Genomic DNA, 22626 nt, shown 5'->3' on the forward strand with positions numbered 1-22626 from the left:
CCCACTGAATTGGATCTTCTTAGATGTGTGAAGGATTTGAAGAGAGCCATTTTAAAATAGTATACATTCTAGTCAATATAGGTTTAGCTGATGCTAAATGTAAAGATCAATTTGTCAGTTATGAACTAGGAACATTTAAAGTTGGCTTTTTGGCTCCATACTGCACTATTAAACAGAAGAAGTATATTTTCACCAGCCAATTTCTTTGTCATCTCATGAATATAAGATATATATTTATTAGAAATCCCCCTGTAGAATATTCTCCCAAGTATGTGTTCATAGGAGTGCAGTCATAGATCCCATTGTAAATAAAATAGTCAAATTTAACTCCTTTTTTAATCAATGGAACATAAGCTAGCCCTGATTAACTTGCCCCATTGATTTCAATGGGGTCCAGCAGGAGTTAACTTTTTACTTAACACAATTTGTATACTAATTCTCAAAACCTCTAAGTGGTTTACATAAACATCTTCATCTCCTTTTCTTTAATCTTCACCTGTTTTTTCTTTTGAACCCCATATCTTAATGGGATGATAATCTTTTTTGCCTGTCATTGACAACAGATGTATTTTTTAAAAGTATTCTGAAACTTAAGGAGAGAATTGCATACAATATTTGGGTTACTAATGGATTGCCATCTTGAATCCATTTGCTGTTGCAACCCTTTTTTTCCTTTTTCATGAAAAGCTGACCTTTCGATATTAAAAAAAAAACCCCATTTGTATGTTGGTGTCTGATAAGTTATTTGGCATATTTGGCATTCTCCCAAATTTTGTTTAAGATTCCTTTTGTTTGCCACATGGAATATGTAGCGGTTAATAGAAGCTCAGTTTCCAGTGCATGTAGGTCATCAGGTTTTTTTCAGTGTTATGTCCAAATCAGCCTCGTACACAGAGATGAAAGAACCCTACGTGCAACCACAACTTTGTTTGGCCAAGACCTGTTCAGCTTAAAATCAGTTGCTTCACCTGAGATTGAGCTGTGTGTACTGCTTATGACATTCCCATTTCTTGACCCAAGCCAAGAGTTCAGAATGCTCTGACCTAAGCAGAAGCCCATCCCAGGACTTATTGTAGGCAGGCAGGGGTGGGGGGAATTCTAGAAGGAAGGAACATAAGTCTGCATGTAGCTAAAAGAAGGAAGGAACTCTGAAGTAAGCCTACCAAGCAGAGGCTGAGCCCAAATTCTTATTTTTAAGGGTCTCAGACCTCTGAACCCAGCATAGCCTAACTTCATACATTTTTGAGTTTGAATCGTTACAATTCTTATCTTTAGTTAATTTATGTTATCTTTAAGGCTTTTGCTAGCAAGTTTGCTTACTGGGGTCATGTTTTCATCTTGAAAACTGTGCGACATTTCAAGTCTTTTGATTGACGCAGATTAAATGATATTGCAACTTCTGAAAATGTAGTATAAATAACTGAAACAACTACATTTTTATGGAAATAATTACACTGATATGTCTCATAAGCCCTTCCATTAGAATAATCCCTTTCACTCAGAAGACATTGAACACAGAAGCTTTGACAGTTTCACACCAGACGTTCCACGAGACATTTTAATTGACAAATATATCATTGACAATTGCTGACTATGTTTGCATTTAATTTACAAGAGTTGATTGATATGCATGTCTGTTCACTCCCTTCCAATATTCAGTGGAAATAAGAAAATAGCTGACTTTGTTCTGAGAAGCACACTCAGTTACAGGGGAAACAAGTTGGCTATGGGGAAACCCTGAGTTTTGCAGGTGTGTGTGTGTGTGTGTGTGTGTACATCTTATTGATGCTTGTGACAGAACCTCAAGGATAGCCACATCCTCCTCAGGACCAGCTCTGTCTGGAAATCTCCTCCTGCTCTTCCGGGCTTGGAAGAACCCAGTGTTTTTTTCAGGGGGTACTTAAGGGTACGCAGGACTGACCCATTTTTTGTTTTTGTTTTTTGTTAAAGAGTTAAAGACTTACTGTAACCACTTCATGGTGAGTACCGTCACCTATTTTTCTAGAAATGTCCCTCAATAGCACCAAGCTTAAAGGCGAGGTAAAGTCTGCTCCTCCAGCAGCACTCAAACTCCAATAACTTTTCAAATCATGAATCTATTCCCTTGCAATGCTGCCAGAAGATGGCAGGCCAGGGAGCACACATACTATTGGCTCCCAGTAGGCCTGAGAGGACTCTGGCACTTGACACGTTATATAATGTGTTTGCCTTGGGTGACTTGGCAGAAAGGCAGTATAGAAACTCCAGAAGTAAATGAATACATAAAATCATATTTTTTAAAAGGAAAATAAGTTCCTATAGTGAAGGCTCCAACCTATAAGAAAATAAGATCCCTGCCGGAGGAGGCGAAAGACCCGTGCAGCCCAGCATCCTGACCTCACAAGCAAAACATGAGCACAGCAGCATGCTCCCCAAGGCAACACCCCCCAAAAAACTCCAGAAAATAAATGCCCATGCTTCTTTTATCTCTTTACTAATACATCTGCTACAAACATAATTCAAAATCCTCTGCAACATTTGGTTGCAGGCCCCTACTTGTATTAGTCGAAACCTAAATACCAGGCTAATAAGTGCAATGTAAAATTTAAAAGGGAAAGTTTCAAAGGGCAATTATAGTGGGAGACAGGAATTCATTAACAAGTTTGATTGCATTTTCTATAGTTTATTTAAGAACTGTGTGTGTGTTCCTCATATTTTAAAGAGTAAGTTTCCTTCCATTTGGTTGTATATTGTATTAAGATGCGTTTAGTTCTCCAGCAGTGAAGATGTTGTTGCTTACTCTTCATCTTTGGTGCTCACCTTGTTAAATGCCGTGTTTCCTTGGGCTGGGCTGATTAAATAAAATATACTGACCTTTCTTTCTGCTAAGCAAGCATTTCTGGACAAATGCCTTAATCCAGCTGTTGTGGTTGTGCACATAAAGCCTCTAAAGAAAAGCCATTAGCACTCCCAGAAACTATATGGAAGAAGTTAAGGGTATTTGATTTTATCTCTATCCATGCCCTCTTCCTTGCAAAACACCTGATTTGTGTGATTACTGAAAGCATCCATAGCAGCTTTTTACATATTACTATTATTATTTACTTTATTAAATTTTGAATCATCTTCCACATAAGTCTCAAGCCAATTTACAGAAAAACAACTAGAAGTTGCTTTGAAAACAATAAAGATGGGTTTATAAACAATATAAATAAACAAATAAGGCAAATACATTTTTAAGCTAACTGAAAAAGGTTGTTGAAACAAGTATGTTTTCAGTTGTTTTGGGAAAGTACAAATAGAATCCCAACAGAGATTCTGTTCCGAAAACAGGGCCTGCCACACTGGAAGTCTGTAAAATGCAACTGAGCATGCTCAAAAATGCAAGGTAGCATGGTCAGCTGCAGCAATGGAAGTATGTACCCTTTTACTGCCCACAGTTGAAATCATACTTCACAGCACTAGAATACAAGGGAGGTCTAAATAGTGAACAAAGAATCAGACACTATGAATGTGTGATTTAACACCCAAAAGAGAGTCAGAAAGCCTGTGTCTAGAAATCACACATTTTTGTATGTTTTGAAGAATCTACATTGGAACTAAACTGAAGAGCTCCAAAGCAGAGAGCGTGCTCAGTTTCTCGCCCTGTAGTCAATACCACGACCCTGTCCATACTTGCTGTCAAAAGAAACATGAGCAGAAGTTATGGGGTCCCACTGCACTGATAAAATGTAGGTGTGTATAATGTGGCAGAAATATAAAAGGAAACTCCCAAACTAAGGCCCTCCAAGATGGCCAAAGGAAGGGTGAGATGTGTCCTTGTATTTCTACTTTTATTTGGGAAATATCTTTAGATATATCCTAGATCTAAAAACAGTGCATTCAATTTATTAGCAATTCTGACCCCTACATCAAAGACAGAAATGTTATGCATATAGATATGGGATTAATTTACTACATTATTGTCCTCTGTATATCAACAATTACAACAGTTGCCACAGTAAGTTTGAAACCTCCCAGAAGTCAATCATTTGGGCTCCAGTTTTGCAATACTATTCATGTTTCCTTAAAAATGAAATAATTCTGTTTCCCAGTTTGTTTATATTTAGAATTTTACAGCAATATCTAACACATGTTGAAATTATGATTATTACAAATGAATTATGCTGAGTCAAATGAAGTAAATCCAGGTTCTAGGATATCTAGCATAGTATTGGCATATATTTCATTTAATGATATATTTGTGCAGCAAAAAGCCAACTTGAGTGTTTATTTGGGGGATGTAAAAATTATTGTGAGTTTGTAAGTGGGATGAGGTCAGTTCTAAAGCTTCCATAATTTATTATTTGGTGTATGTAAAAGAATTTGGGTGTAAAGGTTGTTGTGAGTTTGAAAGCATGATGAAGTCGGTTATAAAGGTTCCATTATAATAAGTGCAGGTTATAATTATGCTTGTAGAGGCACAAGGTGAGAGAGAGCAATATAAAAGATTGGCTTGATGAAAAGAATTTACTGAAGTGATTGAATGAGAGAAAACTCTGTTAGTTTATTTCAGCATAGCTGGAAGCTTCAAATTTATTAATTTTGTGTTGCTGTTATATTAAGGTTTGTTTTGGTTTGATTCCTATCCAAATCTGTTATAAAGCAGTATGGCTGGAGTAAAGCAGTATGTTCAGTTGGGACAGAGCGTGCAGAAGCTATGCATCATTGCCACCATTTGCTATACTCTGTTATGTTACTGTAAGAAGGGAATTAAAATGTTTCTTTTATAAAGGCATATGAGTACACAAAAGCTTCTATCTTATAAAGCAGTGAGTTCCCCTGCCTCTTGCCGCTCCTGCAATGGAGAAGGGCATGAAGTTCTACATGAAACGTTTTTCAAAGTTCCCTGCCCACCTGGTGGCAAAGCTGGACAAGGGAATGCCTCTCACCGACCCAGTGAGAGGGGAGGCGTTCCACAGAGCATTGCTGCTGGTCCCTTTTCCACTGGGGTGGGGGAGACCAGCAGAAAACCTGGGCAGTAGAACGTTGTGCCTCCCTGCTGCTGCTGAAGCCTCCCTTACCTGAATTGCTTCTGTGGTGGTAGGGCAGTGGGGACACTCATGGGAGTGCCACCTCCTCAGTTTCCACCACCTGAGGCAGTTGTCTCACCCTGCATCATGGATGGGCTGACTCTGCTCTGAGAGAAGGAGGGGAAAACAGTCACACTTGTAGTCAGAAGCCCCAGCTGAGATTCTTCCACCAAAACACAGCTCAGCTGATGGACAGTTGCATAGCTGCGGGCAATTCATATTTCCTCCCACCCTCCAATGCAAGTAGTTGAAAAGAAAATGTGATGTTATTGTGTTAGTATTTACACACACACACACACACACACACACACACTTCATTTGTTGCTGTTTGCATAGGATTTCACACGAGGAGTTGTTGTTCAACAGCGTTCACATATCTCTCCACAATATGTTGCCTGGGCCTGAGGCCTAAGAGGTTTGCCTTTCAGAACAGAGTGACAAAGTCGTGCCCTCCAGTTGTTGTGGACTCCAGCCTCAGCCCGGATGGCCAATGGTAGAAGTGATGGGGGTTGTAGCCCAAAAACATATGGAGTTGGTCACCATGGCTTAGCTCTAAAAAGAGAAAGTTGCTCACACAACAGATCACTCTCATGTTCAACACCCCCTGCAACCTTACACTCACAAAGCAACATCACCACTCTGGTTGGTCAAGAGCCCCTCCTTGATGTGTTATGTTGTGAGAGGCTGCAATGGGAGAACGGAATTGTCAAGAATTGGGTGGCAGTGCACATGATGCTCCTGCTCACACAAGCTTCCTCTACCCAGTTGTTCAAGATTCTCTCTCCCACTGACATGGCTCATATTATATGGGGAGACTTTTGGGGGGCAGAGAGGCTTCAGGTAGAAGGAAGGGGTAAGCAGCCCTCTCCTTGTGCAACCTTTCTTAGTGCAGATGTTTTGCCCTCCAGTCTATCATAAGTTGAAAGCTGCCCTATGTTACTGGTTGACTTTATATAATAAATATAGTAAGTTAGTAAGAAAGCAAATAAGTGCACAGTGCAAAGTTCTGCAGAGTTCCATTGCACAATGATACCTCATGTAACCTTTGCATTTCTGCAAGCTTCTTTATTCATGATGCTTATATTGTTTTAATTAAAACTCTAATGCAGGGGAGCCTAATTCCCAGTTTGGGGGTCTTATCTCTCACCACCTCGGCAGCAATATTTTTGGGTTGTATAAAAAACCACCAATTCTGGTGGCAGTGACAAAAAGAAACGAAAAAAGCTGATAGAATGCTAGGGTGATTTGAGGGCAACGCGCTGATGGGGATGCAAATGAGCACCAGAATGATAATTTGATGAGAGGAGAGGGGGGTGGTAATGATTAAAAGGAAGAAGGGTATAACTCGCTTCCACAGCTCATCTGCACAAATCAGCTGAGGAGAGCAGACTGTGTGACTTTGTTTATGTCTGTCTGCAAGTCTTCCTGTGTGTATGTGTATGCAAGAGTGTGGGGCAGCCACATCTACTTTTGGCCACATCCACCTCTGGTCAAATCCCTGGATGCTCCTGGAAGGGTTGGCCCAAGGGTGAATCTTACCCTCAAGCCCAAACAGTCTAGCCAGTGTCAGTGCAGTACATGCAAATCTCCATTAATTTCATTATTGGGGTACCAGCTATTTCTCCGAGAACCTTTTATAGATGATGCTATATTTTAGGCATTTCTGCCCATTTTTTTGCATGCAGGATATTTGATAGTGGTGGTGTCAAATGTATCACTTGCAGTTATTAGAAAAAGCAGACAAATACTTTTTCCACATGGCTCTGCAGCTACGTAACTTATTTTTTCATCCTGAAAGATGTGTTCCCCAAAATGCTCATTGTCTCATGGGTGATAACAGGGAGATGGTGGTGAGTGATTGATTTTGTTTTTTATTCTAGTACAGCTGTTGGCTTGATCACAAGCCAAGCACTAAAAAACAATTGTGATTTATCAGATGGAGAGAGTAAGGGAAGATAGCATAGCTCTGTGCCACACTTTTCATAGATTGGAATCTGCACAGTTGATCGGTTCAGCCATTTGGCGGGGGTGTAGGAATAGGATGTCATGTGTAAGTGTCATCTGGAAAAGGAATACTCCCTTTTTATTATCTGTCTGAAATGGGAAAAGATATACAATGAGGGAACAAAAGAATCATAAGACTCTTAATGGATCTCTCTGGAAAGATTATATACCTAAATCTAAATATCTATATATATATATTTTTTAATGAATTGACGTTATTGCTGATACCACAGAACAGGCTGCCTCAACCTCAGCCCTCCAGATGGGACTACATTTCCCATCATCGCTGACCACTAGTCCTGCTAGCTAGGGATCATGGGCGTTGTAGGCCAAAAACATCTGGAGGGCCAAGGTTGAGGAAGCCTGCCACAGAACAGAAAGTTGATGAAATCAAAGCAGATTGTGAAGAATTCAGAAATACCTCTCCAAGCTGAAAGGGCAACAAATGGCAAATGATATTCAGTGAAAGTAAATGTAAATTGGTACACATTTAATATGTGGTGTGAAATAGTGATTATAATCTAGAAAAATGATATTGGGGCAAGGACTGGACAAAAATACTGTTGCACACCCCCTCAGTCTCCAAGTGGTATGAGATTCCGGGAGTTCCAGGCACTTACCCAGGGTTAATATTTCTTTTTGGAAATGAGGCATAGTGGAGACTGTGATGTCTTTATGATAATATGGTTTATTTACATATATACCTGTGCACATATATACACATATCTACAACCTGAACCTGTGATGGAGAGGTTCACAGCATCAGACCCCAACTAGGGTCTTGTTTCTCCCTTAGCCATGCCCTTGGATGCAAACAAAACTAAAACTTTGCTGTGATATTTTCTCCAACTTGTTGCTTTACTTCTAGGTCACTTCACTGCAAACTCTCAGTCTTTGTTGTTCTAACTATCTCTGAGTTGAGAGAGGGACTCTATGCATTTGTCGTCTTGCACAAAGCCCCCTTTCCTTTGTTCTCTTAATGGCCCATCACCCAGGCTATCACCTCAACACAGGAAGCTCCACTAGCTTATATTTCAACACTTGCTGGATCCAGGGGTTAGAAGGATCTTGCTTCCTTTCTTCCCACCCCTCCAAGCTGATAACACCACAGTCAAAATAACTGGAGACTCATGAGTGTTAGGAGACAGTGGATTCTATTGATGGAACTAGGAATACAATACAGTGGTACCTCGCAAGACGAATGCCTCGCAAGACAAAAAACTCACTAGACGAAAGGGTTTTTGGTTTTTTGAGTTGCTTCGCAAGACGATTTTCCCTATGGGCTTGCTTTGCAAGACGGAAACATCTTGCAAGTTTGTTTCCTTTTTCTTAACACCGTTAATACAGTTGCGACTTGACTTCGAGGAGCAACTCATAGAACGCGGTGTGGTAGCCTTTTTTGAGGTTTTTAAAGACTTTGGTGTTTTTTGAAGATTTTCCAAAACTTTCCCGACACCGTGCTTCGCAGGACGAAAAAAATCGCAAGGCGACAAAACTCGCGGAACGAATTAATTTCGTCTTGCGAGGCACCACTGCATGTCATAACAGATGAAAACATATGTGAAATAAATTACAATAAAAACACATGTGAGATGGACTCATTGTAGCAAAAAAAAAAACCAAAAACCCTCAGCATGAACTGAAAATGTAGAATTCCCTTTTGAAACTGAATCTTAGATGGTGTATTGTTGATGAGATCCCCGGATTATATCTTGTTTCATTACTTCATGAAATCCACTTAGAAATGAGGACTTTCTAATGGTTGGAAGATGAAAATAACCCTCTGGCTTCCTATGTATCTCTTCCAAAATGTGTTGTCTTGCGAGAAGCATGAATACATATGGTGTATTTCATATACATGGAATGAAATGCTTTCTACTTCCTTCCAGCCACCCCTGGCATCAGAAATGACAAATTTCATATGGATAGGACAGCCCCCACCCTCATTTTAGAGACAATGTAGTAGAGAGAACTACTAGTTTTAGTGCCTTTAAACAGGTAATAGACACACATTCATGAAAGATAGTCCAATCAGTCAATATTATCTGTGATACTTGCACTGAAACTCCATTGCAGGAGGCAATATACATTTGACTACTTCATCTGATCCAGCAAGGCAATTATTAAATTGTTGTGACCATGTGATAATAGACTTGCCCAGCCTCCAGATAGGATGTAAATGGAGAGTAAGGCTTAGAAGAGTGATTGAAGTCAGCTTTGTCAGAATTGCCAAGACTTATCTACTGAGATACAAATGTACTAGGTCTGTAATTCTAAACACACACTTACTGCACAGTAAGTCCCCTTGAGCTCAGTGGGACTTACATCTGAGTAAATATGCTTGGTATGTCTACTTTAGGCACACCAAATTATTTAAAATTATTTATATAAGCCATAGCTCTGGTCAGTATCATTTGCTTGTCAATTTTGGGTGGTGTACAACCTTCACTCATACAATGTTAACCCTGACATGTTCTGCTTTTCATAATATAAGATAAAATACTTACAGTATTTATTGCGACTTTGTTCCATATTTATTTTGATAGAAACTTTTTTGTTTTGCTTTGGATTTCAGGGAGGGGGTTTCCCCACTCATCTCCATAAACAGTAAATACTTACTGTTAGTATTTTATTATTTTGAGTTTTGAGTAAACTACCCAAAGCCAGTTGTTAATTCACTTAATCTTTAATCCTAACCCACTTCACTGGAAGTAAGCCCCATTGAATTCAGAAGAGCTTCTGAGTGGATGTTTGGTTGTACATTTTGTCTACTGTGTCTCTTATTTAGCAATGGCAATTAAGTTTAGCAACTTAATACTTAAAGAATTTTTTTTATACAACAAAGCCATGTACAGTGGTACCTAGGGTTACAGACGCTTCAGGTTACAGACTCCGCTAACCCAGAAATAATACCTCTTGGTTAAGAATTTTGCTTCAGGATGAGAACAGAAATTGTGCGGTGGCAGCACGGCGGCAGGCCCCATTAGCTAAAGTGGTGCTTCAGGTTAAGAACAGTTTCAGGTTAAGAACGGACCTCCAGAACGAATTCAGTTCTTAACCCAAGGCACCACTGTAATAGCTTTTGGCCAGTATGAGCAACAGAATATATTTACTGGTCACACAGAATAAAGCTTTAGCTTAAAGTCAGAAGCTTTCCTTTCGTTTGTAGCTATGCTTTGATTACTACGACTTCTCATCTCAAATCAATCTGTCTCAGGTATCCTGTTCTGTTCAATCACATTTAAGGTCATGTATTTGTGTCTTTGACATCCTGCAGAATTGTATAACAAATCTGATGCTAGACATAAGACTAGACATATGATAGCTCTAAGTCCTTTATGTGGAAACGAGGTTTTATTGTGACCAGTGGGATTTATTTTTGTAATCTAGAGTTTCATGTACACAGGACATTCTGATTATGAGAAAAAGTGCTTCAGACATACTCTGACATTTCCTAATCTATACAGTGGTCGTTACCTTATGAAAGAGAATAGATGCATGTGTTGTTGCAGAGGATGTGACTCCATTTCCTGGGTTTTAGGTGTTTTATGAGTAAAGGTAAAGGGACCCCTGACCATTAGGTCCAGTCGTGGCGGACTCTGGGGTTGCGGCGCTCATCTCGCTTTATTGGCCAAGGGAGCCGGCATACAGCTTCTGGGTCATGTGGCCAGCATGACTAAGCCACTTCTGGTGAACCAGAGCAGCGCACAGAAACGCTGTTTACCTTCCCGCCGGAGTGGTACCTATTTATCTACTTGCACTTCATGCTTTTGAACTGCTAGGTTGGCAGGAGCAGGGACCGAGCAACGGGAGCTCACCCCATTGCGGGGATTTGAACCGCTGACCTTCTGATTGGCAGGCCCTAGGCTCTGTGGTTTCACCCACAGCACCACCCGCGTCCCTGTTTTATGATTAGTAATTATTATTTTAAAAATTTAAAGCTGCCTTGGGTGCCTTGGCAAAAAGTTGGTATGTAAATCTAATAAATAAATATAATATCTGTTAGGAAGAATATTATATAATAACTGGAGTAGTAAACTGTGACATTCTTACTGTAAACAATTATATAGGTATAAGTACCAGAGATCAGGGATGCGGGTGGCGCTGTGGGCTAAACCACAGAGCCTAGGACTTGCTGATCGGAAGGTTGGTGGTTCGAATCCCCGCAACGGGGTGAGCTCCCGTTGCTTGGTCCCTGCTCCTGCCAACCTAGCAGTTCGAAAGCACGTCAAGGTTCCTGTGATGCCTCTGTAGGGTGTTTAACCTGTGTGGCTACAAGATGAAAACCCACAAATTTCTCTGCACGGGGACTATAGAATTGCTCCCCAAACTTTGTTTATGATAGTATGTGGCTTATGAATTGGTAGTGAAATTTAGTGACTGCTGCAATTTTAAATTAATTATACCACATAAAGTCACGCTCAGAGTAGACCCACTGAAACTAATGGATTTAAGTTGCAGCAAAGTTACTAAAACAGTAGGTGATATCCAACTAAGTCACACTCAAAATAGACCCATTGGTTTCAGCTTTATACTGTAAGTATGACTAACACAGAATAGTCAGTCTTTATTTTCTGTGGACTCTAATGTAGTAAATATATTTTGATACAGTACAAACTGAAGAAGTAAAATGTCAAGACATTTCTAATTCCTTAGGTGACTAGTTTATAAATAAAATAAATTTTAATTCTGAACAATACTTTTTTTAGGTGTTACGTGGTCTGTCACTAAATTATATAGTGTCTTCTGCTTAATAGGAGGAATTTTATTTATTTTGTTTATTTAGTACAAGTCACCAGACTTGTTCTTGGTATAATCTGATAGTAGCTTCTTAAAAAAACACACACTTTACCTTTGCTAACATATAATGAATGATAGAGGACTGGGTCTGATGAGACCAAGGCCTCCAACAAGCTCACTTTCAGATCCCTGACCTGAATGAAGAACAAACAGTTCTGTCATAAAATTGTTTCATTGTGTGCTGTACCTTGTCCTGTTTAGCTGTGTGTAGAAGGAGGACTGGCTAGGATCAGCTCTGTATTTTCAATCCACATCAAGGCTTCAGTACCATAGGATTTTTGTTTTTATTTCAAATAGGAAATACAAAATTCTCAAGGGAACACTAGTACACATCCAGTATACACATGATGAAAGCTATAGTCCTTTGTTAGATCAAGAAGTAGGTCAAGAGCAAGTGACAGGAGTTTATTTTATGTATTTATCTGATGCATATCTACCTTGCCTTTCAGGACACGCCAACTTACAGAAAAATATAAAAATATATAAAAACTCAAAAGGCAGCACTACTGTAAAATAAGATTTCAAATATAAAAATCAGCAGCAGTTTCATTCCCCCCCAGCACAATTTGATACAAAATACTGTCTGCCGCAGTTAAATGTTTTTCCAGCACGACAAATTAATTAAACATAGACTGGGTTGTTGTTTTTAAATAGAAATCATAGAATCATAGAATCATAGAGTTGGAAGAGACCACAAGGGCCATCGAGTCCAACCCCCTGCCAAGCAGGAAACACCATCAGAGCACTCCTGACATATGGTTGTCAAGCCTCTGCTTAAAGACCTCCAAAGAAGGAGACTCCACCACCATGTTTTCAACTTCAAAGCAATGATAAGGTCTTCTGTGGGGAGAGAAATGTGGGGCCACTATTGAAAAGGCAATGTCCCTCATGCCAACCAACCAGCAAGAAATGTAAAGTAAAACATTATAGAAGCTTATGAAAGCATTGTGTTTTAGGGGTTCCTGTGAAAATTGTCACTTTAATGTCATTTCCCTATGATTTTTACAGGTCACAATGATTACATGTGTCCTGCTACTAACCAGTGCACTATTGACAAGAACAGGAGGAAAAGTTGCCAGGCTTGCAGGCTCCGAAAATGTTATGAAGTTGGAATGATGAAAGGTGGTATGTATCCAACCGTGTACAAATATTTCTTAATTAATTCATCTCAATTGTATAATACAAAGTTCTTAAGGAGAGTGGCAATTAATTTTATGAAATTGAAGTTTTAAAGAGAAAACAAAGGACTAGGATTTTAGAATTCATTTACTTCCATAAATCATGGTCAAGACTACTAATGAATTTTATGTTATCCTGTAATATCCTAGACAGGAACTGAAGTGCAAAAAGCAGAGATGAACAAATCTTAGTTTCTCAATTTTAAGTTTGCACTTTAAAAAAGTAATCACAACAATTAATTAGCCTGTTAGTGTACATTTCTTCTAGTATACACCTTCTTATGCAATCTTACCTAATGTACTTATTTCTCAATGAATATTCTTAATAGCAATGCATATTTTTGTGTTATTTTCACTAAGATATGAATTAATATGCATTTGGCCCCTTAAAATCCACATGGGGGGGGGGGGATCTGCATCGCAAAATTCAGAGAGGTGCAAATTTCAAAGGATTTCCAAAGCTGCATTTCAGTTTGTGCATTGTTTCAGGAAGAGCAAAATAGGAAGTTTTATATTGAAATGTGATTGGAACTAAATTTATTCTGCAGTTCTGTGCTGAAGGCTGCAATCTACTTTTAGATGGAGAAGTGTTCTTGATCAAAAGCAGTTTCAAAAGAATAGTCATGAATGAAATGGAAATTAGTATGGACTCCTGGCCAGTTCATACAATCCTTTAAATTTGGGTTGAACTGTGGCAGATAGCAGCTGGCTATTTGTATTGATTGGAAATTTGTTTGTGTGCAGAAACAATTGAGTTGACTGAATACTCAACTGCTGAGCTGCAACATGTCCGTTCTGACAAAAAAATGGGTCATTAGGGGAGTAAAATACTAAGCACATTATTTTACAGTACATAATGAGGTGATTACAGTAAACCAGTTCACTGAATTTTTCAATCAATCAACTTGGAAAACACAGGAATGAGCTAATGAGTAGTACCTGCTTATCTGCACCATATTGCAATATATGTTGTAGGTATTTCTCATCTATATGTTGTTTCATTTCCATATTTAATAAAATATCACAGTGTAAAAATTATATATTTTTGCAACAGCTTTTCCATTATGGCTGTTTGCCAGACTATATCATACGAGTGATCAATATTCATTAATTGCAAGGTTTTCCAGGTTCTGGCTAGTACCATTCTAGGTACTAGGTACATAAATAGGTTAGTACTTAATTGGACAATATATAAACTACATAAATTAAGTAAGCCTTACTTAGCCTTAGCCTTTCCTTGCTTCTGTTTCACAGTATTATATTTTTTGTATTTTTGTGACATTTCCCCCTAAAAGGATGCACCTAATAGCAAAACACCACACAGAGGAGTACAGTAGAGGGTGACCCACTATTTCTAAAGCTCTACCACCTTACACCAGCCAGGGCAGGAGGTGGGAGGGAAACTTTGTTAGAAAATAAAATAAATTTCTCAGACATTCCTTTTAGAGAGTTTGGCTAGTCTTCATTGATTAGCTGTTGCTTCATAATGATTATATTGATGCAAATGTGAAGAATTTTACTCCACTCTGTTCTACTTCAGAACAGTTTACTGACATATCGGACCTCCTCTTGATCTTGCCGCTTGTTTTCAATCATACTCTGATGACAATTTATTATATGCCAAAGGAAAAGCAGATGATTATTAAAGGAATTCTCAGAACCAAAGAGGAAATAATTTTTTAATGCATCATCTGGAATCATTCCAAGAATTCTAATTTGCCTTGCAATTATCTTGAATGCAACGTTATACTGTACTAAAAATAGTACTTGGTGAATGAGGAAGAAAAATACTCAAGCTGTAGGAAACTATTTGTTTTGTATCTGAAGTGAATGTCTATAATATTTTCAAAACATACTGTCCTGTACCAACGTAAAAATGTAGTTATTAGTACTTGTGTATTTAAAGAACCAATTAACTAAAAGGACACTGCCAAAATACTTATAGTTCAGAAGTCTTTTCATGCTCTGTAAATACAAAGAGTGTGCTGGTTGTTTAAACATACATCATAATACTGCCTGTATCCTATTACTACATCAGAAGTGCTATTTACACCTAACACACACCAAATATGCAGCTGGATGATAAATCACACCTATCCTTTCTGCTCCTAATTATGTCATTGCTGTCCTCACCCTGCTTAACTCAGTCTGCTGTTCTGATTTGAAAAGAGTAGCTTATCTCAACATTTCATAGAATCATAGAGTTGGAATAGACCACAAGGGCCATCGAGTCCAACCCCCTGCCAAGCAGGAAACACCATCAGAGCACTCCTGACATATGGTTGTCAAGCCTCTGCTTAAAGACCTCCAAAGTAGGAGACTCCACCACACTCCTTGGCAGCAAATTCCACTGTCGAACAGCTCTTACTGTCAGGAAGTTCTTCCTAATGTTTAGGTGGAATCTTCTTTCTTGTAGTTTGGATCCACTGCTCCGTGTCCGCTTCTCTGGAGCAGGAGAAAACAACCTTTCTCCCTCCTCTATATGACATCCTTTTATATATTTGAACATGGCTATCATATCACCCCTTAACCTCCTCTTCTCCAGGCTAAACATGCCCAGCTCCCTTAGCCGTTCCTCATAAGGCATCGTTTCCAGGCCTTTGACCATTTTGGTTGCCCTCCTCTGGACACGTTCCAGTTTGTCAGTGTCCTTCTTGAACTGTGGTGCCCAGAACTGGACACAGTACTCCAGGTGAGGTCTGACCAGAGTAGAATACAGTGGCACTATTACTTCCCTTGATCTAGATGCTATACTCCTATTGATGCAGCCCAGAATTGCATTGGCTTTTTTAGCTGCCGCGTCACACTGTTGGCTCATGTCAAGTTTGTGGTCAACCAAGACTCCTAGATCCTTTTCACATGTACTGCTCTCAAGCCAGGTGTCACCCATCTTGTATTTGTGCCTCTCATTTTTTTTGCCCAAGTGCAATACTTTACATTTCTCCCTGTTAAAGTTCATCTTGTTTGTTTTGGCCCAGTTTTCTAATCTGTCAAGGTTGTTTTGAAGTGTGATCCTGTCCTCTGGGGTGTTAGCCACCCCTCCCAGTTTGGTGTCATCTGCAAATTTGATCAGGATGCCCTTGAGTCCATCATCCAAGTTGTTGATAAAGATGTTGAATAACACTGGGCCCAAGACAGAACCCTGTGGCACCCCACTAGTCACTCTTCTCCAGGATGAAGAGGAACCATTGATGAGCACCCTTTTGGTTCGGTCAGTCAGCCAGTTACAAATCCACTGAGTGGTAGCATAGTCAAGACCGCATTTTACCAGCTTCTTTACAAGAATATCATGGGGCACCTTGTCAAATGCCTTGCTGAAATCAAGGTAGGCTACATCCACTGCACTCCCTTCATCTACCAGGCTTGTAATTCTGTCAAAAAACGAGATCAAGTTAGTCTGACATGACTTATTTTTCAGAAAACCATGCTGACTATTGGTGATCACAGCATTCCTTTCTAGGTGCTCACAGACTGTTTGCTTAATGATCTGCTCCAGAATCTTCCCTGGTATTGATGTCAGACTGACTGGGTGATAATTATTTGGGTCCTCTCTTTTCCCCTTTTTGAAAATAGGGACAACATTTGCCCTCCTCCAGTCTGCCGGGACTTTGCCTGTTCTCCAGGAATTCTCAAAGATGACTGCCAGTGGTTCTGAGACCACATCTGCCAGTTCTTTTAATACTCTTGGATGCAGTTCATCTGGCCCTGGAGACTTGAATACATCTAAACTAGCCAAGTATTCTTGTACTATCTCCTTAGTTATTCTGGGCTGTGTTTCCTCTGCTGAATCATTTGCTCCAAATTCTTCAGGTCGGGCATTGTTTTCTTTATTGGAGAAGACTGAGGCAAAGAAGGCATTGAGAAGTTCAGCCCTTTCTGTGTCCCCTGTTTGCATTTCACCATCTTCTCCTCTGAGTGACCCCACTGTTTCTTTGTTCTTCCTTTTGCTACGGACATACCCATAAAAGCCTTTTTTGTTGCTTTTAACCTCTCTAGCAAGCCTGAGTTCATTCTGTGCTTTAGCTTTTCTGACTTTGTGTCTACATGTGCTGGCTATTTGTTTGAATTCCTCTTTGGTGGTTTCCCCCCTTTTCCATTTTTTGTACACATCCTTTTTTAATCTTAACTCAGTTAAAAGTTCTTTAGATAGCCACCCTGGCTTCTTTAGGCACCTTCCATGTTTCCGTCTCATTGGTATTGCCTGACGTTGTGCTTTTACTATCTCCCTCTTAACAAACTCCCAGCCATCATGAACTCCCTTTCCTTTTAGTATTGCTGTCCATGGGATCTCACCCAGCACTTCCCTAAGTTTTATGAAGTCGGCTTTCTTAAAGTCAAGAAATTGAGTCCTAGTATGCTTGGCTGCTCCTTTCCGCTGTATAGTAAACTTCAGAAGAGCATGATCACTGGCGCCTAATGATCCTTCCACTTCTACCCCACTAACCAGGTCATCAACATTGGTTAGGACCAGATCTAAAATGGCTGTTCCTCTTGTTGCTTCTCCCACATTCTGGACAATGAAGTTGTCTGCAAGGCCAGTGAGGAATCTGTTTGACCTTATGCTCTTGGCTGAGTTTGACATCCAACAAATATCCGGGTAATTGAAGTCCCCCATTACTACTATCTCCCTTCCTTTTGCATGCTTGGCCATCTGTTCCAGGAAGGCATCATCTATGTCCTCCGTTTGGCTTGGGGATCTATAGTAAACTCCCACAATGAGGTCTCTGTTATTCTTCTCTCCCTTAATTTTGACCCAAATGCTCTCACTTTGGCTTTGAGGTTCTAAATCTTTGATCACTTCACAGGTATACACATCCCTGACATATAACACCACTCCTCCTCCTTTCTTGTCTGGTCTGTTTCTCTGAAATAGATTGTATCCCTCCATTATTACATTCCAATCGTGGGACTTATCCTACCAGGTTTCAGTGATGCCTATTATGTCATATTTAGTTTGCTGTACCAAGAGCTCAAGCTCATCTTGTTTATTTCCCATACTTTGCGCATTAGTGTACAGACATTGAAGTCCATTAATCATTCCCCCGTGTCTCTTATTTAAGGATTTTTTCCTCCCACCACTAGGTCTGCGTGCTGTTTGCTCCATTTGGTCTATGACATTTGGATGATCATCTTCATCAATTGATAGACTCCTACCTTCAGGAGCACTGTCTCCCTCCCCCACATTAGTCAGTTTAAAGCCCTCCTGATGAGGTTTCTGAGATTTTTGGCAAAAACATTCCTCCCAACCGTGGTGAGGTGCAGCCCATCGCTTGCCAGAAGTCCATCTTCAAGAAACTGCAGTCCGTAATCTAAGAATCCAAACCGTTCCTGTTTACACCATTTGCGAAGCCAGCTGTTCACTTCCACTATTTTTCCCTCTCTCCCTGGGCCACGTCGTTCAACTGGGAGGATAGATGAGATGACAATTTGTGCATTTAATTGCTTCAATTTCCTGCCCAGAGCCTCGTAGTCTCTTTTGATCTTCTGGAGGCTATTGTTTGCAGTTTCATTGGTTCCCACATGAACCAAGAGGAAGGGGTATTTGTCAGTGGGTTTTATGATTCCTTGCAGTCGTTCAGTTACATCTTGGATCTTAGCCCCGGGGAGACAGCACACCTCCCGAGACATCTTGTCAGGCCCACAGATCACTGCTTCTGTTCCCCTCAGTAGGGAATCCCCTATCACCACTACATGCCGCCTCTTAGGTTTGGTCGGGGTTCTTCCGTGAGCTGTCCGTTCCAAGGTCGCCTGCACATCCCCTGAGGACTGACTTTGCTGCTCGTCTTCATATACCTGATCGACTGTAATGAGGGAGAGATCCTCAAATGGAGTCTGTTCTTCGTCTTCCATGCTAGGGGAGAGGACTTCAAAGCGATTGTGTATTTCTAAACAATCAGAGCGAACCCTGGGCCTCCTACTTCTTTGAGTCACGTTTCTCCATATATCTGGCACCTGTGTTGGTGAACTAGCCTCCTTCTCAGGGGTGTCCCCTGTCTCCTCCTTGGTGGAGACGGTGTTCTCTGTTGCTTCCAAGAAGAGCTCCAGCTCTCTAATTCTTTGGAGCGTAGGTACACGTTCCTCCAGTTGCTGGACTTTGTCTTCTAAGAGGGCAATCAACATACAATTGCTGCAGGTAAAGCTGCCTGCAACCTTTGGCAAGATGGCAAACATTTCGCAGGAACCGCAGGCGACTGCAGCTGTTCCCTCACCCTCCATCTTGAAAACGTGTCGTTGGGGGTGGCTACAGTGGTCCTCCATCTTAAAAAGCGTGAAGACAGGACAAATAACCCCCCCCAAAAAAAACCCAGGTCTCCCCCAACAAACGTTTGAGACTAGCTCCCCTAAATCTAAAAGATGGACCAAACTGCGCGCGCCGCCAGGCCTGCAAGGCCGCGCCGCTGCCCTGCAAGCTCTGATAAGCTCCTCCCACAGCTAATCACCTGCCCTGCAAGCTCTGATAAGCTCCTCCCACAGCTAATCACCTGACTCAACAGAAACCCTGCCCCCTCTGACCTTTGCACAGGGAGAGCCGCTAATCAGCCACAAGAAACACACACACAAGAAAACTCTTTTGCTCCTCCTTCAGCTGCTGCCCTGCAAGCTCTAATTTGTTAGGTATTAAAAGAGCTTTGGAAGGGCCATACCTCAGTGCTATTATAAAGATTGCCCAGATGGATAGTCCAGTTCTTCTGTTCATCTTATAACATTGTAGAGAGACCATGCTTCTTGGATATGAAGGGTCCCTTGGGATTTGTGAATGTAGTACAGCCTACTGATACGTGCAAAGCAGCGATATAACAAGGACAACCATGTTCAACAATATGTATTGGGCAGCAAGAGGCAAGCAGATACTGGCATGTAATGAATTATTCTTTCATCACAGACTTTTTACACCTTAACTTCCAAAATAAATTGAGCACCCTTATGTCTTGTACATGAAGAACATACTTGTGCATGAAGGAGACGCTGAAGTTGCTCACCTGCTGATGTCCATTGGGTGACATTGTGCAGTCAAGTAGCCAACCCATCTTCAAAGTGGTTGTTCAACAGGAGTTAATTTCATCCCCCCCCCCAACACATATATCCCACCTTTCTATGGAAGGTGGCTTACAAATAAAAATATAAATCACAAAATTCAAATAAGCAGCAATAAGGTGCTCTAAGGGAAGCCGATGAGGAACCTAGTGGTAGATTGGAATAGTCACTTCTGCTCTTCTTGCATTGTTCCAAGAAAAAAGAAAGATAGATCAAGGGATGTTCCTCCCGGTTAGCCAGGAAAAAACAGATCTGTGCAGGCAAAAAAGATATGCTTGATTGTGATGGGTTGGAGGGGGGAGTAGCACACAGTTTCTGGCAAACAATGTATTCTTATATTTATGTTTCCACACAAATAGAACATATCCATTTATGTTCCATCATTGAACAAAGCATCACAAACAGAGAATCCTTTTTCATATCCTATTGGGATCTCATAATTTTTGGCAACATGTAAATTTCAAATACAGTGGTACCTTGGTTTGCATACATTTTGGATTACAAACCTGGAAGTGCGTGTCCTGGTTTGCAAACATTTTCTTTTTTTTATAACCCATTTTTTGGGTATTATGAACAATTTTTTTTTGGAGGCCCCATTGGCGAAAATGTGCCTTGGGTTGCAACCTGTTTTGGTTTACAAACGGACCTCCGGAACAGATTATGGTTGTAAACCAAGGTACCACTGTACAGTATTGCTTGTAATAAGATTATGCCACATGGGCAATTCCAGTTAACATTGGCAGGAACAAATAGTGACATTTAATCTCTAGTACAAGGAAGTAAAGAGAAAGTGCTATTTTGATTTGTTAAAGTATGTGATGAGTCATATAGCGCGTGTGTGTTGTTTCACAGCCTTTAGCAAAGCCTTGTAAAGTGATCCCTAAAAGATTAGTTTTCTCTAGACTTGATAAGCAGCTGATTCTTGTCCAAGAATTCTGCTACTCAGCATCAGTTTTGTTTTGCCTTCACTTCTGAATAAGGACCATAGTTCACAAATTATGAATTAATTTCTTGCTGTTTTTCTGCCTTTTCTTTCTGAGGAATAGAAACATGACTACAAGAGGTTTCACCTGTGATACTTTGGTCTCTGAATTGTTATCCTTTGTCCCTGCACTCACAATGCCTAGTTATGCACCTCCCCTATTTACATTTTCATCAGTTTTATCATTGTCATCCCAAGGGCATTGCCGTGTGTGTGTGTGTGTGTGTGTGTGTGTGTGTGTGTGTGTGTCAAAAAAAGGTGCTACTTTTTAAGAAGTTTGTTGCAACCACAAATACCAGAGCATAAAAGTTTGGCAGGGTTACAAAAAATCTTGAGTGACCGCTGCATTCCAAGGCCAAGTATAACAGGAACATTTCAAATTATGTAATAGGAGGGGGAGAGAGCTGAATTTATCAATATAGAGCTAATCTCAAAAAGTTTACAGAACCCTTCTTTTGGAAATGTTCTGGAGGATATGTTGAGAGACAGATTTGTGTGTGGAGTTGGTGATGTTGTAATTCAAGAGCAATTACTAGCTGATTGGGAGCTGAACTGGGATCAGTCTGTAAATGTGGCAACTACCAGGGAAGCAGCAGGGACAAATTTACATGAGTTGCATCTTAATTTTAAAAAAGCAACCCAATATTTGGTTGCACAACCAAATCAGGCAAAAAAATAATAATTCTTATTTATAGGAGGAAATAGGACAGGAGGCAGCTGAGGAGATCCATGCTTACTTTGTAATAGAAAAAAAATGTACAGTTCAGTAATCATCCAGTAGGCATGGAAATAGATAGAAGGGCTTTTGTCAGTGAAGAGAGTTACCAACAATGAAAGGCGGCCTGCATCTATTGGGCAAGACAAGAGTGAAAATAAGGACTTTGACTATTGAAAAGGCACCAACCCCACAAAATACTTAAACAAAACCATGTGCTACTGAGCAGACAGACAAAGGGAGGGTTTCCAGTCACTCCATTTTGACCCCAGTTAGTTTTGTCCTGTGATGCTTTATCTTGTAGACCAGGGACAATTCTGTCCCATAAAATAGATCCAGCAGCAGAAGAATGGCCAATTGGTTATGCCTCCAGGGCACATTGGAAAAGGAAAGTCTAGCAATCGTATTTGGCTTAAAGAAGTTTTACCACAGCCTGCATGGGAAGCCTTTTGCCATCAAAGCAGGCCACAAACCATTGGTGGGGCTGTTTGCAGAGAAGATTGATGACAGTGTTGGGCATTGATCTTAGCAGCTTATGAATTCAAGATCCTCTACAAGGCAGGCAGTCAGCATGGCAACGTGAGTTGGATGAGACCTCTGCGAAGACATTCTTGATCAGAATGTGGAATTAACAGTATGCTATACTGTTATGGAGGGCCAAGACAGTATCAAGAAGCAGAATGTTGGCCGTTCTGGACAAAGGGTATAGACATGAGCCTAGATGGTGGCTGCATCTTGTAGAGCATGGGAGTGGTGGTTTTCCCCACAAGGGCAGGAGAATGTGCCAAGGGAATTACATAAGGCACACCCTGGATTTTTCTGGATGAAAGCTGCAGCTCATAGCTATGTCTGGACCTGATG

General features: G+C 40.4%; 1 protein-coding gene and 1 long non-coding RNA gene across 12 annotated transcripts in view; one reads left to right on the plus strand and one right to left on the minus strand.

Moving 5' to 3' along the window:
• The window catches only part of ESR1 (estrogen receptor 1), a 210635-nt gene that overhangs the window by 128140 nt on the left and 59869 nt on the right, over positions 1-22626 (plus strand). For all 9 annotated transcript variants that reach the window (XM_081187202.1, XM_081187199.1, XM_081187200.1 and 6 more), the window contains one exon: positions 12864-12980. In XM_081187202.1, the coding sequence (XP_081043328.1) occupies positions 12864-12980 (117 nt within the window). The remainder of the gene's footprint in view (positions 1-12863; positions 12981-22626) is intronic.
• The window catches only part of LOC308583367, a 106475-nt gene that overhangs the window by 4507 nt on the left and 79342 nt on the right, over positions 1-22626 (minus strand). For all 3 annotated transcript variants that reach the window (XR_014006179.1, XR_014006180.1, XR_014006181.1), the window contains one exon: positions 5043-5158. This is a non-coding gene — a long non-coding RNA (uncharacterized lncRNA). The remainder of the gene's footprint in view (positions 1-5042; positions 5159-22626) is intronic.

The sequence above is a fragment of the Podarcis bocagei genome, assembly GCF_964188305.1.
Source record: "Podarcis bocagei genome assembly, chromosome: 3".
Lineage (NCBI taxonomy): Eukaryota > Metazoa > Chordata > Lepidosauria > Squamata > Lacertidae > Podarcis > Podarcis bocagei.